The 17,462-nt window shown below is 37.9% G+C and overlaps 1 protein-coding gene across 1 annotated transcript in view; it reads left to right on the plus strand.

Annotated features, from left to right (window-relative positions):
• Nucleotides 1-150: 150 nt before the first annotated feature.
• SLC6A1 (solute carrier family 6 member 1) overlaps nt 151-17,462 on the plus strand; it is a 70,032-nt gene continuing 52,720 nt past the window's right edge. The window contains exons 1-2 of the mRNA XM_053688951.1: nt 151-388; nt 9,690-9,821. Of these exons, the coding sequence (XP_053544926.1) occupies nt 151-388; nt 9,690-9,821 (370 nt within the window). The remainder of the gene's footprint in view (nt 389-9,689; nt 9,822-17,462) is intronic.

Here is a 17,462-nt window from a genome sequence, read left to right on the forward strand (position 1 = left end):
GGGGATATCGCCTACATCCTTCTGTGAATCAATTAATATAACTTTATAACCCTAGTTAAGTAACAAAGAGCCGCGAAACTGCTGTCCACGTGGACTGGTGCTGAAATTTCCCGTCTGGCTACCAGGCATTGCCATTCCAAACAAAGAGATATGGCAACTAATGGAACTAAAGTTGCTGATGGACAGATTTCCACTGAAGTCAGTGAAGCTCCAATAGCTAATGATAAACCGAAAACCCTGGTGGTAAAAGTACAAAAGAAGAGAACAATTGACACTGAAAGAGATACATGGAATGGAAGATTTGACTTTCTTATGTCTTGTGTTGGTTATGCAATAGGGCTTGGAAATGTTTGGCGGTTTCCATATCTTTGTGGAAAAAATGGAGGAGGTAATATATTTTTTTTGTGTATATTATGAATTTGCTGTATTGAACAAAATAACTGAATTTATAAGGGAAATAATACATAAATTACTACTAATTTTAAAAAGAAGTCTTACCTTTAAAAACCATAGTTTATTCCCTATTATATAAAAATTCTTATTGTCACCCAATGTAAGTAAAAAATGTTATACTTAATGAATTAATATTATTTTACAGTCAGTGCAAAGGATAAGCACTCCACACTATGGGTTGATCGCAACCCTTTAGAAAAACATATTTATTCCCAAAGGAAACACACCATTCTATGGTCTAAGGGGGCTTTTTTAGATAAATAATTTGATAAGATTGTTATTGACCCCTATATTAAATGCATATCAGTTTTTACTGTTTTTTTAAATGGAAAAAGATTCATTTTTTTAACTAAAGAGATTACCAACAATGACATAGTTAGCGACACAAAATGTATGCTGATTATTTTATGCTGCCATCCATACTTACAGTATTACAATTATAGAAGGTTAGATCTCTTGATTTTGAGTAATAAAAATAAATAATGTACACTAGTTGTAGATAAAGACTGCAAAATACAAAATAATAAGTAAATACGTTATTATATCTGTTATATAAACCATATTAATAAGTTATTGCATACTCTAATGAAAGCAAAAACAAAATTATGGGAGTAAATCACAATCCTTGTGAAACATGATGATTTCTACATCTATGGAGATTTTTGTAGATAAATGATTTGATAAGCTTTTCTGGGGAATTTTTAATTGACCCCTATGATTTTTATATTAACTTTGAGGTGGATTAGAATCCTTTAGAAAAACATATGAAATGATTTATCAGCAAAAATCCCCCTAGACTTAAATGGTGATTTTCTGTTCAAAATTATTGGATAAATTATTCTGGATGATTGTGATAAACCCATTTATTAGCTATGATGATGGGGCTGATCACAATCCTTTAAAAATAATTATCAAATGATTTAACTACAAAAATCCCCATAGACTTTACTGGTGGTTTTCTGTTGATAATCATTTGATAGATTTTTCTAAAGGATTGTGATCAACCCTAATATTAGAGACTATGGGGCCGATTTATCAAATGTCAGGCAGACATGATTTGCTGTAGTGAATCATGTCCGCCCGACATCGATAACTGTTGATAGCAAACGCTGTTGGCATTTATCATTGCACAAGCATTTCTGGTGATTGCTGTCTGCCACCAACTGCTAGCAGGGGGTGTCAGTTATCCCAATCGTATCCGATCTGGATGATTGCTGTCCGCCACCTCAGAGGTGGCGGATAGGGATGGGCGAATGTGTTTATATCCGAATTCGAATGTTAGAATGAATGTTATTGTAGAAATTCTATTTACATAATAGAATGTTGATAAGAACGAATATTCTTAAAAATTCAATTTTCGAATGTTATTTACAGTTTTCGAATGTCACATTCGAATTCGAATGTTACATTCGAATATCACATTCGAATTCGAATATTACATTTATAAAACACAATTGTAGACTAGAAACACTATTTTGAATGTCACATTCGAATCGAATATCACATTCGAATGTCACATTCGAATTCGAATATTACATTTATAAAACACAGTATTCGTTTTAAATTTTGAATTTTTAGAAACATTCGCCCAACCCTAGTGGCGGATGAGTTAACTGTTATTTTCAGTGAGCCTCTAAGGCTCGCGTGGAAACAGCTGCATCTGCAGTTTATTTAATATACCCCATAGTATCAGTTCAGGTGTTGTCAACACTTTAGTGGCAGCTATTATTGTTAAAATAAGGTGGCACAGATTGGGGGTGTCAATCATCCTGATTGTATCTGATCAGGATGATTGCAGTCCGCCACCTCAGAGGTGGCGGATGAGTTAAGGAGCAGTGGTTTAAAGGCCGCTGCTTCTTAACTGCAGTTTCCGGCGAGCCTGAAGGCTTGCACTGAATAAGCAGCATCTGCTGCTTAGTAAATTGGCCCCAGTGGGGACGATTTATTAAGCAGCGTATTCTGCTCATTCCGTGTGAGCCTTCCAGCTTGACGGAATCAGGAGTTAAGAAGCAGCGGTCATAAGACCGCTGCTCCTCAACCCGTCTGCCACCTCTGAGAAATGAAGAGAAGGGAGTCGTAAAACGAGCGCAAAGGGAGCAGCTAAAGCTCACTGACAGATGTCCCCTAGTGGACAACAAGTAGTCAAAATGTATAGATGTAAGTAAGTGAGAGCTTATAGCTGAATAGGCTGGGACCACTACTATTTATACTAATATATTGTACGTATATTTATTATAACAATGCATACAAATGTTTATACAATCAATTTAAAATACGGTTGGAATGGTATCAATAAAATCTGCATGGATCCATGAGAATGTTAAATCTAAAAACAATATGGTGACAATACAGCTTAAAAAGGTACAATATGTAGACGATTAAGCTTAAAAAGGTACAATGTTAAGATCTAAAAAAAGAGAACAGTAGACACAATTGTGTGTGTGGTGCCCAATAGGTGTCCAAAATCCAGATAAATGTCCAAATAAAGTGAATCCAAAAAAGTGTCCAAATGTGGTGAATCAAAAAAAGGTGTCCAAATGTAGTGAATCAAAAAAAGTCCAGAACAATGTCCAAATAAGTCAATAGAGCATGGTGTGCAAATAATATATGAAAAATGTAAAACATGTTAAAATATATAGCAGCGTGTGTCTTCAATATATCAAGTAAGTGAATCTCCTTTCAAAGAAAAATTAAAAATTATAAAAATAAAAAGTACATATAATTATCTCCTATCTTCATGCTTCATAATGGGCTAATCCGTGAAAAACTATGAAGAGAAAGGCTTGTGAAGATATAAGTTAGTGTCCTTTAAAAAGTGGGAGTATAATTCCAAAAAAAAATGCCAAAAATAGTGTTTTAATAAATGGTGAAATATAGAACCTGCAATTTAAACAAAAAAGAACAGTAATATAATAATGATCATAATAACATTAGAGTGAATAAAAATAAGCTCACCAGTATGTCAACGTGTTTCAGTCCTTGACAGACCTTTTTCAAGACTATTGTACCTTTTAAAGCTTAATCGTCTACATATTGTACCTTTTTAAGCTGTATTGTCACCATATTGTTTTTAGATTTAACATTCTCATGGATTCATGCAGATTTTATTGATACCATTCCAACCGTATTTTAAATTGATTGTATAAACATTTGTATGCATTGTTATAATAAATATACGTACAATATATTAGTATAAATAGTAGTGGTCCCAGCCTATTCAGCTATAAGCGCTCACTTACTTACATCTATACACCTCTGAGAAATGCTTGTGCAATAATTCCGATTATCCTAGTTTTATGAAGGTATAATCTAGATTTTATTAAAGACACAGAGACGAGTATTTTGCATATCTTTCTTTATACTACTCAATGCAGCATTTTAAAGTGATGATACAGAAGAGAATAAAACATTAAAACAATACAGATAAAACATAGTAAACATAAGTAACCAATGAAATGGGTACTTTAGTGAACACAGAAAATATGGACCAATAAGATGAGTCATAGCTCCCATAAACTGTCCAATACGTGCCCCAACTTCCTCTTTCTTGCTTGATGCTGAAGATCCAGGAATTACCGATAATAGATAAAAGTTCCATCATGAAAACAAGAACCAACAGAAACATTGCAATCCAACAGGAAATGAGAAGACTTCTTTTAATTCCAAAACTTAGAGACGAAGGGGAAAACCAGTATTCTTTGAACTTGGAGAAGAACTTCTGAGGATTCGAAGGGATTGATTGTAGGGACGAGTGAAGAGGGATGAAACCACTTTTTAATAATTCTTCATGATTAGTTGGTAACTGAAACAAAACATAACATTAATAATAAGAATAATAAGGGAGGGTACAAGCAGAGGAGGGAAAATACTCGTCTCTGTGTCTTTAATAAAATCTAGATTATACCTTCATAAAACTAGGATAATCGGAATTTTATTACAAGACCAGAGACTCCTATTTTGCTAGTTTAAAGCAAATGTTAAGTAAGTAAATTGTTAGCTGGATGAAGAATGGGTTTGAAGTAAAACTGTTTGAAAATAGAGTCCGAAGACCAATCAGCAGAAACTAAAATTTGTTGAAGAGGAGCCGCCTTAAGGAATGCCTTAGAGGCCGCGGAACCTCTGACAGAGTGAGCAGAAAAAATTGAAATATCAATACCAGCTTCTTTCATCACCCACTTCACCCAGCGGGAAATAGAAGTATTAGATACAGGAGCATGAGGAGGAATAAAAGAGATAAAAAGTTGTTGAGAAAAAGAAGATCTGAAAAGTGAAGTTCTAGATTCATATTCTTTGAGACATTTAACCACACAAAGAGAAGGTTCCAAAGGTAAGTAAGGATAGAAAATAGAAGAAGAAAAAGTTTTTGTTCTACGAGATAAGAAAAAGGTGACACCTTCAGGAGAGAAAATCTTAGAATTAAAATCTAAAGCACCAACATCAGAAACTCTACGAAAAGAAATAAGACAAAGTAAGGTAGCTAGTTTAGCGGAAAGTTGTTTTAGGGAAAGAAGGTTATTAGAAGGCCAAGATTTGAAAAGAGAAAATATTTTATCCACGTCCCAAAAAGAATTGTATTTAGGAGTAGGAGGACGTTTTAGTCTAATAGCCTTTAAAAGTCTACAAATAAGAGGATGTTGTCCAATAGGAAAATTATTTAATAATGAGTGTTTAGCCGAAATAGCAGATCGATATAAGTTGATAGATCTGTAGGCTAAACCTGATTCAAAAAGAGAGGTTAAGAAATTGATAATATGATTTATATCAGCTGAAATGGGATCCAAGTTCCTAGCCAGGCACCAGCTAGACCATTTTGTCCAAGCATAGAAGTAAGATTTTCGGGTGCCTGGGGCCCACGATTCTTGCATGAGAGATTTAGCTCCGTCAGAAAGTCCTTCGAGAGGACAGGAATCCCCGAAATTGACCAAGCGATGAGACGGAGTGAGTCTTGAACAATGAGTTCGTGAAAATCTCCTTCTGGATTGGACAACAGATGAGGAAGATGAGGAAGGAGAATAGGAAGTTTGAAAGACATTTCCAGAAGAGAAGGGTACCACGGTTGAGTTGGCCAGAGGGGGGTTATCAGAAGAAGAGAAATCTTGTCCCTGCGAACCACAGAAATTGTTCTCGAAATCATTGAGAAAGGAGGGAAGGCGTATGCTCCTTGAGGAGGCCAGAGTTGAAGAAAGGCATCTATTGCAGCTGCTTCTGGATCCGGTCTCCAACTGAAGTAAGGGAGGATTTGAAAATTTAGACGAGATGCAAAGAGATCGAGATTGAAAGGACCTCTGAGGAGAGATAGGGAAAGAAAAACTTTCCTGTCGAGTCTCCAGTTGCTGTAATCTGTAAGAAAACGGGAACCCCAGTCTGCTGCCGTGTTTGAGAGACCCGGAATGTATTCTGCTTTCACAGAAATATTCCTGTCTAGACATAGATGTATGAATTCTTTCGTAATATTGGAAAGATCTCTGGATTTCGTACCTCCCAAACGGTTCAGATAGCGAACTGCAGAGATATTGTCCATACGAAGTAAGATGGTAACTGGAGAAGAGTTTTTCACAAAACTTTTGACAGCGAAGGAACCCGCTAGAAGTTCTAGACAATTTATATGGAATCTCTTTTCTGATAGAGACCATTTTCCTCCTGTGATGGAAGGACCGCATCGAGCACCCCAGCCTGATCTGCTTGCATCTGATTCGATGATAAGGTCTGGGGAATTGCCAAATATTGCTCTCCCATTCCATGCTTCCATATGAGAGAGCCACCAGGAGAGTTCCTCCTTGGCTTCTGGGGAGAGTTGAATTAAATGAGAATAAGAGAATCCTTTTTGAAGGTGACAAATTTTGAGACGTTGTAATTCCCGATAGTGAAGGGGAGCAGGAAATATAGCCTGAATAGAGGATGAAAGTAACCCTACTATCCTGGCTATATTCCTGATAGGAATAAATTGAGCTGAAAGGGTACGAGATATTTCTTTCTTGATGTTCTTTATTTTGTCTGGAGGTAAACTGAGGGTAGATTTGGAGGTATCTATGGAGAAACCCAGAAAGATTAGAGATTGGGAAGGAGTAAGAACAGATTTTTCTTTGTTTATTATAAAACCTAGATTCTCTAGTAGATGAATAGTAAGGGATAATTGGTTTTGAAGAGTAATAAAACTCTGATTCATAATCAGGATATCGTCTAAGTAAATAATTAGACGGACACCTCTGAGTCTCAACCAGGCCATGACTGGTTTTAATAATTTTGTAAAAATCCAAGGAGCTGAAGAGAGACCAAAAGGAAGGCAAGTAAAACTCCAAAATTGGTCTTTCCAAGGAAAAGTTAGAAATTTCCGATGTTCCGGGGCAATTGGGACTGTCAAGTAAGCATCTGTAAGGTCTAAACGAACTAGCCAATCGTTTTCTCTGAGACAATCTCTTAACAGATGAATTCCTTCCATTTTGAAATGATGATAAGAAACGAAAGAATTTAATTCTCTTAAGTTTATGACTGGACGGAATTGTCCGTTTTTCTTCTTTACCAGGAACAGATTGCTGATGAATAAATCTTGAGAAAATTCTGTGATTTGAATGGCCTGTTTTTGAAAAAGACTTAAAACTTCTGATTGAACCAGATTTTGATCTTCCATTGAAAATTGAATGGGACGAGGTCTTAAAGTCTGAATCGGAGGGGAAGAAAATTCTATCCGAACACCTTGAACCGATTGGAGAATCCACGGGTCTAATGTAATTAGATTCCAATTTTGGACAAAGAGAGAGAGTCTGCCACCAAGATTTTCTGGGAAAAAAGGAAGAGAATGAGGAAAAAGAGGACTTACTTGAAGGGGGGCGGGATCTTGGTCTGGAACGCTGACCCCTTTGGAACCATGGTCTGGATCTGGATGGAAAGAACTGTGAGATGGAGGGATCTTGAAAAGATCGATGGAAGGGTTGTTGAAACTGTTGTTGTTGGAATTGAGGTCTTGATTGATAGTTTGAGCGGCCAGGAAAGCGACCTCTGCCTTTCCCGGCCCTGTCAGAGAAATAATTTGGATAGAAAATTTTACGAACTGAAGTCCTGACTTTATTAAGATTAGAAAAGGTATTAATATAATTATTAAGGTCTTTAAGGAAAATATCTCCAAAAAGAAGACCATTAGCGTCAGAGTCAAGTTCATTGCTAGCATTGTCACAAATCTTAGGATCGATTTTCCGTAGAATATTCTTTCTACGTTCGATAATAATTGCTGAATTAGCATTACCAATAAAAGAAAGGATTCTTTGAACCCATTCCCTAACTAAATAGGGATCAAGGGGGGAATTATCCAAAACAGCTTGCTCAGAAATTTCAAAAAGTTTTGAGATTGGACCAACAGAGTCTAAAAGTTTATCTTGGCATGTTTTCCATGCACGGTCCATGCCCTTTTTTACTTTATAGCCGGGGGAACCAATAAATTTTATAATTTTGGGGTCAATTTCAGGAGTTATGCAGGAATTTTTTGGGAGGAGAGGGCGAGGACATTCTGCCCTCATTTTGTTGCGAGAATCTTTTTTGAGGGGAAATTTTAATTGATAATCAATAAAAGTGGCAACGTCAAAAGAAGGGCACCATTCTGAGGATCTTGGGTGGTGGAGATCGTCAGCACAAAATCTTGGATTGCCAAGACAATCAAAAAATTTTGAATCCTCATTTGTAGAGGATTTAGATTTTTTAAAAGATTTTTTAGCTTTTTTAGGTTTGGGAGATTCTGAATCTGAAACTAAATTATCAGAGTTTTCCTCAAATTCAGAAAGAGATAATTCTTCTGTAGAAGAGTCAGAGTCACAGGGTAATGCATTTTTTGATTTACTCAAGGAAAAAGGCATTTTTGATCCCATTTGTAACCCCTTGGGATTAGGGGGAGGCTTTGCAGATGTTTTTCTTCCTTTACCGCCAGGAATTAAAGAGTCAGTTAAAGTCTGACGAGACTTAGAAACTAGTTTTTTGCTTGTTAAAACAGAGGCAGATAAAGGTCTTTTCCTTTTAGAAATAGTTTTTAGGATAGGCTGATGAGCTAACAGTTTAGTCATATGAGACATCATTTTCCCCATAGAATTGTCAATCATAGACTGCACAGATTGTGCAGTAAGGGGGACTTGTAATTCAGGTATTTGTGACATGATAACAAAATATTTGAATATATTGAAATAAAATTTTTAATTAAATATATATTTACACAAAAATTTTTTTTAAAACAAATCTTATTCAGAACTTCAGTTAATAAAGACAAACCCTCCAAATAGTAATAAAAGTTATAAAGATAAAACTTAACTTGCTGCAAAGTAATAACAATTATAAGTGTATATAATGATAATATGGTGTTATAACACCATCTAGTGGCAAGAAAAAATCTTATAAGCTGTCAAACAAAATGGATACAAAGAAGCAGAGTATCCGGTGTGTTAGTCTGAAACAGGAGCCCGACTGACGTGAGGAGACAAATACGTCAGAGGGCGGGAAATTAAAAGGCGGGAACTAAGAAGGAGAGAGGAGGATGACGCAGCAAAATGGCGAACGCTGCACGAGCCGACAGTTAGGATAACAGTAAGACAAGACCGGGATCTAAAGATAAGTAAAAAAGGGGGGAGGGTTCAGTAAATGACCGGGTAATGTGGCGGTATGGGAGAAAAAGTATTAGGAAACATATAAGAAACATATAAGAAAAAACGGAAAACATAAAAAAGGGGAAATAAATGAAAAAGAAAAGAAAAAGACGGACATGTAAAATAAGGAAAAAACAATCCTAAAAGAGAGAACGTTTAAAGGGAAAAATATATATATAGAAACCACATTAACAGTAATTTTAATAAGAGCAAACTTATAATGAACTTATCTTGCAATGAGCAGCAAAAAGAAAGAGGAAGTTGGGGCACGTATTGGACAGTTTATGGGAGCTATGACTCATCTTATTGGTCCATATTTTCTGTGTTCACTAAAGTACCCATTTCATTGGTTACTTATGTTTACTATGTTTTATCTGTATTGTTTTAATGTTTTATTCTCTTCTGTATCATCACTTTAAAATGCTGCATTGAGTAGTATAAAGAAAGATATGCAAAATAGGAGTCTCTGGTCTTGTAATAAAATTAATGCAGCCAGCTTACACTGTCTGCCCAATGTATAATAAATTGGCCCCTATGAAACACATCTATTAGAAAGAAAAAGTGTATTATTGACAGACATGTTATTCTTATGATTCATTTGTATTTTCACCATAGGGGCTTTTCTGATTCCATATTTCCTAACTCTAATTTTTGCTGGAATGCCACTGTTTCTTTTGGAATGTTCACTGGGACAATTCACATCTATTGGAGGCCTTGGTGTATGGAAACTTGCTCCAATGTTTAAAGGTAGGTCTTAATTAATAGTAAGCTACTCTTTGTATTTCTCTGTTTCATTTCAATTGCTTAGTTTAGTGTTTATTCATACTTTGCATCATGTGACTCGGCCTCCCATTGTGTATCAAAAGTAGATCCACAGGAACATTTCCCAAAAAGATGGATTACAAAGCTCTATTGTGGATATTAATCTTTGTTTAAAATGTGAAGTGGAAATGTTTTTATATTCTGTAAATACCTTAAATGGTTCCAGGGCTAAATTAAATGCAGAAACACTGGCTTAGCTGATAACAGTAGATAGGATGTAGTTCTACAATATATAATATAATATAGTAGCAAATGATGGCATTTAATATTATTTTAATTCAAAATCGGCTAGATTACGAGTCTTGCGTTAGTATTAAAAAGCAGCTTGGCCGAGTCTTGAAGGTACAGGTGTACCGCTCTCTTTTTTGTCCAGACTTGGAAATACCGCAAATCCACTTACATAAATTGCGTATCCTCTTTTTTCAATGGGACTTGCATAGCGCTGGTATTACGAGTCTGACAAAAAGTGAGCGGTAGACCCTCTCCTGTCAAGACTGGTACCGCATTTTAAAGTCAGTAGTTAAGAGTTTTACACTACAACGCTGTAGCATAAAACTCTTAACTAAAGTGCTAAAAAGTACACTAACACCCATAAACTACCTATAAACCCCTAAACCGAGGCCCCCCACATCGCAAACACTAAAATTAAATTTTTAATCTCTAATCTGCCGAACCGGACATCGCCGCCACTATAATAAATATATTAACCCCTAAACCGCCGCACTCCTGCCTCGCAAACATTAGTTAAATATTATTAACCCCTAATCTGCCGTCCCTAACATCGCCGCCACCTACCTACATTTATTAACACCTAATCTGCCGCCCCCAACGTCGCCTCCACTATACTAAAGTTATTAACCCCTAAATCAAAGTCTAACCCTAACCCCCCTTACTTAAATATAATTTAAATAAATCTAAATAAAATTCCTATCATTAACTAAATTATTCCTATTTAAAACTAAATACTTACCTGTAAAATAAACCCTAAGCTAGCTACAATATAACTAATAGTTACATTGTAGCTATCTTAGGGTTTATTTTTATTTTACAGGCAAGTTTGTATTTATTTTAACTAGGTAGAATAGTTACTAAATAGTTATTAACTATTTAATAACTACCTAGCTAAAATAAATACAAAGTTACCTGTAAAATAAAACCTAACCTAAGTTACAATTACACCTAACACTACACTATAATTAAATTAATTCCCTAAATTAAATACAATTAAATACAATTAAATAAAATTATCTAAAATACAACCCCCCCCCACTAAATTACAGAAAATAATAAACAAATTACAAGATTTTTAAACTAATTACACCTAATCTAATTCCCCTAACAAAATAAAAAAGCCCCCCAAAATAAAAAAGGGCCTTTTGCGGGGCATTGCCCCAAAGTAATCAGCTCTTTTACCTGTAAAAATAATTACAAATCCCCCTCAATATTAAAACCCACCACCCACACAACCAACCCTACTCTAAAACCCACCCAATACCCCCTTAAAAAACCTAACACTAACCCCTTGAAGATCACCTTACTGGGAGAAGTCTTCACCCAACCGGGCCGAAGTCCTCAACGAAGCCGGGAGAAGTCTTCATCCAAGCCGGTCGAAGTGGTCCTCCAGACGGGCAGAAGTCTTCATCCAGACGGCATCTTCTATCTTCATCTATCCGGCGTGGAGCGGGTCCATCTTCAAGACATCTGACGCGGAGCATCCTCTTCAATCGATGGCTAACACAGAATGAAGGTACCTTTAAGTGACGTCATCCAAGATAGAATTCTATCAGCCAATTGGAATTAAGGTAGAAAAAATCCTTTTGGCTGATGCAATCAGCCAATAGGATTGAAGTTTAATCCTATTGGCTGATCCAATCAGCCAATAGAATGCAAGCTCAATCCTATTGGCTGATTGGATCATTGGATGTCTTGAAGATGGAGCCGCTCCGCACCGGATGGATGAAGATAGAAGATGCCGTCTGGATGAAGACTTCTGCCCATCTGGATGACCACTTTGCCCGGCTTGGATGAAGACTTCTCCCGGCTTCGTTGAGGACTTCGGCCCGGTTGGGTGAAGTCTTCTCCCGGTAAGGTGATCTTCAAGGGGTTAGTGTTAGGTTTTTTTAAGGGGGTATTGGGTGGGTTTTAGAGTAGGGTTGGTTGTGTGGGTGGTGGGTTTTAATGTTGGGGGGATTTGTAATTTTTTTTACAAGTAAAAGAGCTGATTACTTTGGGGCAATGCTCCACAAAAGGCCCTTTTAAGGGCAATTTGTAATTTAGTGTAGGGTAGGGCTTTTTTTTATTTTGGTGTGGCTTTTTTATTTTGTTACGGGGATTAGATTAGGTGTAATTAGTTTAAAAATCTTGTAATTTGTTTATTATTTTCTGTAATTCAGTGGGGTTTTTTTGTACTTTAGATAATTTTATTTAATCACATTTAATTTAGATAATTTATTTAATTATAGTGTAGTGTTAAGTGTAATTGTAACTTAGGTTAGGTTTTATTTTACAGGTAAATTTGTATTTATTTTAGCTAGGTAGTTAATAACTATTTAGTAACTATTCTGCCTAGTTATAATAAATACAAACTTGGCTGTAAAATAAAAATAAACCCTAAGCTAGCTACAATGTAACTACTAGTTATATTGTAGCTAGCTTAGGGTTTATTTTACAGTTAAAGGGACAGTATACACTCATTTTCATATAACTGCATATAATAGACATTACTATAAAGAAGAAGATGCACAAATACCAATATAAAAATCCAGTATAAAATTGTTTAAAAACATACTTAGAAGCTTTCAGTTTAGCTCTGTTGAAAAGGCAGCTGGAAAGCCCACTGCAAGTGGGAAATAAAACATGCCCCTCCTCCCCCTTCTTTTGCATATGAATAACTAGGTAGAATAGTTACTAAATAGTTATTAACTATTTAATAACTACCTAGCTAAAATAAATACAAAGTTACCTGTAAAATAAAACCTAACCTAAGTTACAATTACACCTAACACTACACTATAATTAAATTAATTCCCTAAATTAAATACAATTAAATACAATTAAATAAAATTATCTAAAATACAACCCCCCCCCACTAAATTACAGAAAATAATAAACAAATTACAAGATTTTTAAACTAATTACACCTAATCTAATTCCCCTAACAAAATAAAAAAGCCCCCCAAAATAAAAAAGGGCCTTTTGCGGGGCATTGCCCCAAAGTAATCAGCTCTTTTACCTGTAAAAATAATTACAAATCCCCCTCAATATTAAAACCCACCACCCACACAACCAACCCTACTCTAAAACCCACCCAATACCCCCTTAAAAAACCTAACACTAACCCCTTGAAGATCACCTTACTGGGAGAAGTCTTCACCCAACCGGGCCGAAGTCCTCAACGAAGCCGGGAGAAGTCTTCATCCAAGCCGGTCGAAGTGGTCCTCCAGACGGGCAGAAGTCTTCATCCAGACGGCATCTTCTATCTTCATCTATCCGGCGTGGAGCGGGTCCATCTTCAAGACATCTGACGCGGAGCATCCTCTTCAATCGATGGCTAACACAGAATGAAGGTACCTTTAAGTGACGTCATCCAAGATAGAATTCTATCAGCCAATTGGAATTAAGGTAGAAAAAATCCTTTTGGCTGATGCAATCAGCCAATAGGATTGAAGTTTAATCCTATTGGCTGATCCAATCAGCCAATAGAATGCAAGCTCAATCCTATTGGCTGATTGGATCATTGGATGTCTTGAAGATGGAGCCGCTCCGCACCGGATGGATGAAGATAGAAGATGCCGTCTGGATGAAGACTTCTGCCCATCTGGATGACCACTTTGCCCGGCTTGGATGAAGACTTCTCCCGGCTTCGTTGAGGACTTCGGCCCGGTTGGGTGAAGTCTTCTCCCGGTAAGGTGATCTTCAAGGGGTTAGTGTTAGGTTTTTTTAAGGGGGTATTGGGTGGGTTTTAGAGTAGGGTTGGTTGTGTGGGTGGTGGGTTTTAATGTTGGGGGGATTTGTAATTTTTTTTACAAGTAAAAGAGCTGATTACTTTGGGGCAATGCTCCACAAAAGGCCCTTTTAAGGGCAATTTGTAATTTAGTGTAGGGTAGGGCTTTTTTTATTTTGGTGTGGCTTTTTTATTTTGTTACGGGGATTAGATTAGGTGTAATTAGTTTAAAAATCTTGTAATTTGTTTATTATTTTCTGTAATTCAGTGGGGTTTTTTTGTACTTTAGATAATTTTATTTAATCACATTTAATTTAGATAATTTATTTAATTATAGTGTAGTGTTAAGTGTAATTGTAACTTAGGTTAGGTTTTATTTTACAGGTAAATTTGTATTTATTTTAGCTAGGTAGTTAATAACTATTTAGTAACTATTCTGCCTAGTTATAATAAATACAAACTTGGCTGTAAAATAAAAATAAACCCTAAGCTAGCTACAATGTAACTACTAGTTATATTGTAGCTAGCTTAGGGTTTATTTTACAGTTAAAGGGACAGTATACACTCATTTTCATATAACTGCATATAATAGACATTACTATAAAGAAGAAGATGCACAAATACCAATATAAAAATCCAGTATAAAATTGTTTAAAAACATACTTAGAAGCTTTCAGTTTAGCTCTGTTGAAAAGGCAGCTGGAAAGCCCACTGCAAGTGGGAAATAAAACATGCCCCTCCTCCCCCTTCTTTTGCATATGAAAAGACCCTTTACACAAAAAGGAGCAAGCTGGAGAAGGTAGCTGACGGTATTCAAATAAAACTTTGGGGCTTGGTTTGGAGTCTGAAAATCAGAGCAATGTTATTTAAAAATAAGCAAAATTATACATTTAAAAAAAAAAACTTTATGGGCTTTTGTTACGGTACCAACAGGATACCAAGGTTAATACCAGATGAACAATGTCCTGCATAGGGAATCAGCAATTCACAACCAAGCCAGTTTTCAGGTTTAAAACAGAATGACATTTATTAAAGGCTAGATGCCTAGTATTTATACAGGTTTGACACCCCCTGCCCCCCCAGATGGGGGTTGAAAGACTGTTGTACATTACATGGAGGGAACAAGCCCTTTGACATGATACAATAGAATTATATTACTTAAACACTTCAACCACAAGACACTCTTGGCCCTTCTTATCACTTAGGCGTTTTCTCTCTGGAGGTGATCAAACAATAGAATGCTTAGCACTAATTAGATTATAGCTGGAGCCAGCAACTCTGTCTTTAGAAATTAGTTTCTTAGCTAAACACAATTAACTCCTTCAGTCCTGACAGAAGGGTCTGTCACATATCTCCCCCGTTGTGGAACACTCCGGCAGACCCGGCTTGACCCTTTGGCGGGTCAACCTGGGGATGACCGGACTAGGAGGTGGTAGGCATGTCAGTTTGCCAGGACAATCCATCTGTATTCCCGTTATGAGAGAGAATTCCTGTCCATACAAAGAAGGGTTCAACTTCCTCAGTGCCCAGACTAGGGCTAAACAGTCCTTCAAAATCCCATCAGCTTCTTTACGATTTTTCTGTACCTGCTCTTTATAGGTATCCACAATCCCTTCATACTGACATAGGGTGCCCTTGAGTTGCTGCACCTCACTATGAGCCAGCGTCAGCTTCTCCTCAAGTGTCGCTAAGTTTGTCTTTAAGGTTTCATGTCCCACTCTCAAGCTGGTGTTTTCTGCAGTCTGTCGGTGCAGCTTGTCTAGCAGAGATTCGCGTTCTAAATGTGCTTTTTCCTCTGCGCTCCTCTTCTCCTTCATCAGCGCATTGTAACGGGACCTCCACGTATCAATAGCGGATAGAGATTTACTGAGCTCAGCGTCCTGGGGCTTAGCAGCAGGTGGGTCAGTCTCTGCTGCACGGATCTGGGCATGGGTAGTCACAGAGTTAACATCAGCGGGACCCATAGGAGCGTAGGCAGAAACAAGGGGGGCCAAGTCATTTCCAAGAAGAACATCAGCAGGTAAGTCCTTCTTGACCCCCACATTCACAGGTCTAGCGCCCACTCCCCAATCCAAATGTACCCTGGCAACAGGTAGGCTGAACACATCGCCCCTTGCTACCCTCACAGCCACAGTGTCTCCAGTGTACTGTTTCTCAGACACCAAGTTCTTTTGAAGCAAGGTCATGGTAGCACCAGTATCCCGTAGACCACTGACCTTCTTCCCATTCACTTTAACCAGTTGCCGGTTATTCCGGTGGGCAGCTTGCACAAGGTCTGCCTCATGTAGGATGCTCCAGCATTCTTGCGCCTCTACGTAGCGGGCCGCAGGCTGAGGATTACGCGGGATTCCGCTGGCAGGTCTTCTCCAGGACTGCGCTTGGTTCGCTGCGTTTAGGGGACACTCTGGTCTTTTGTGCCCTAGTTGCTTACATCCAAAGCATCGAATCGGTTGTGAGTAGCCCCACAAATTGAACAGGGCTCTCTGAGGGTAGTTCGTGGCTGGAGGCCGTGTGGTATAGCGGTGCGCCGGGGTTTGGTAACTGGCAGCTGCTGGGGTGACTGGGGGTCTGTACTCCACTCTAGCAGGGGGCTTAGTGGTAGCAGTGTCCAGTTTGCGGGCATCCGTATACTCATCTGCCAAGCGAGCCGCTTCCTGCAGGGTGGAGGGTTTACGGTCCCGAACCCACTCTCGAACTCCTGCGGGTAACTTGTCGAAGCAATGTTCCAACAGGAATAGCTGCAGCACCTCTTCCCCAGATATGGCTTGGCACCCCGCTATCCAGTGAGCTGCTGTGCGGTGCACCTTACATGCCCACTCAAGGTAGGAATCTCCAGCTAATTTAACAGTGTCTCTGAACCGCCTCCGGTATGCCTCCGGTGTAACCGCATACCTGGAGAGCAGAGCCTCTTTTACCGTATTATAATCCCTGACTTCCTCATCTGGAATGGCCCGAAAAGCCTCTCTGGCCCGGCCGGATAATTTTCCAGATAATATCGTGACCCAGTCCTCTGCGGGTACCTTGTGTAGTGCACATTGCCTCTCAAAATCCGCAAGGTACCCATCAATCTCTCCTTCTGTTTCCAGGAAGTTTTTAAAAGCTGCAAAATTTACTTTTCTCTTTTCCATCTTAGTCAGTATTGTAATAATCCCCCTCTTCCTGAGGTTACTGGCTTGTGTAGTTGCTCTTCTGGGCGATAAGGTTCATTCCGTCGCTTGCCACCAATTGTTACGGTACCAACAGGATACCAAGGTTAATACCAGATGAACAATGTCCTGCATAGGGAATCAGCAATTCACAACCAAGCCAGTTTTCAGGTTTAAAACAGAATGACATTTATTAAAGGCTAGATGCCTAGTATTTATACAGGTTTGACACCCCCCGCCCCCCCAGATGGGGGTTGAAAGACTGTTGTACATTACATGGAGGGAACAAGCCCTTTGACATGATACAATAGAATTATATTACTTAAACACTTCAACCACAAGACACTCTTGGCCCTTCTTATCACTTAGGCGTTTTCTCTCTGGAGGTGATCAAACAATAGAATGCTTAGCACTAATTAGATTATAGCTGGAGCCAGCAACTCTGTCTTTAGAAATTAGTTTCTTAGCTAAACACAA

Source organism: Bombina bombina, chromosome 7 (genome assembly GCF_027579735.1).
Source record: "Bombina bombina isolate aBomBom1 chromosome 7, aBomBom1.pri, whole genome shotgun sequence".
Classification (NCBI taxonomy): Eukaryota; Metazoa; Chordata; class Amphibia; order Anura; family Bombinatoridae; genus Bombina; species Bombina bombina.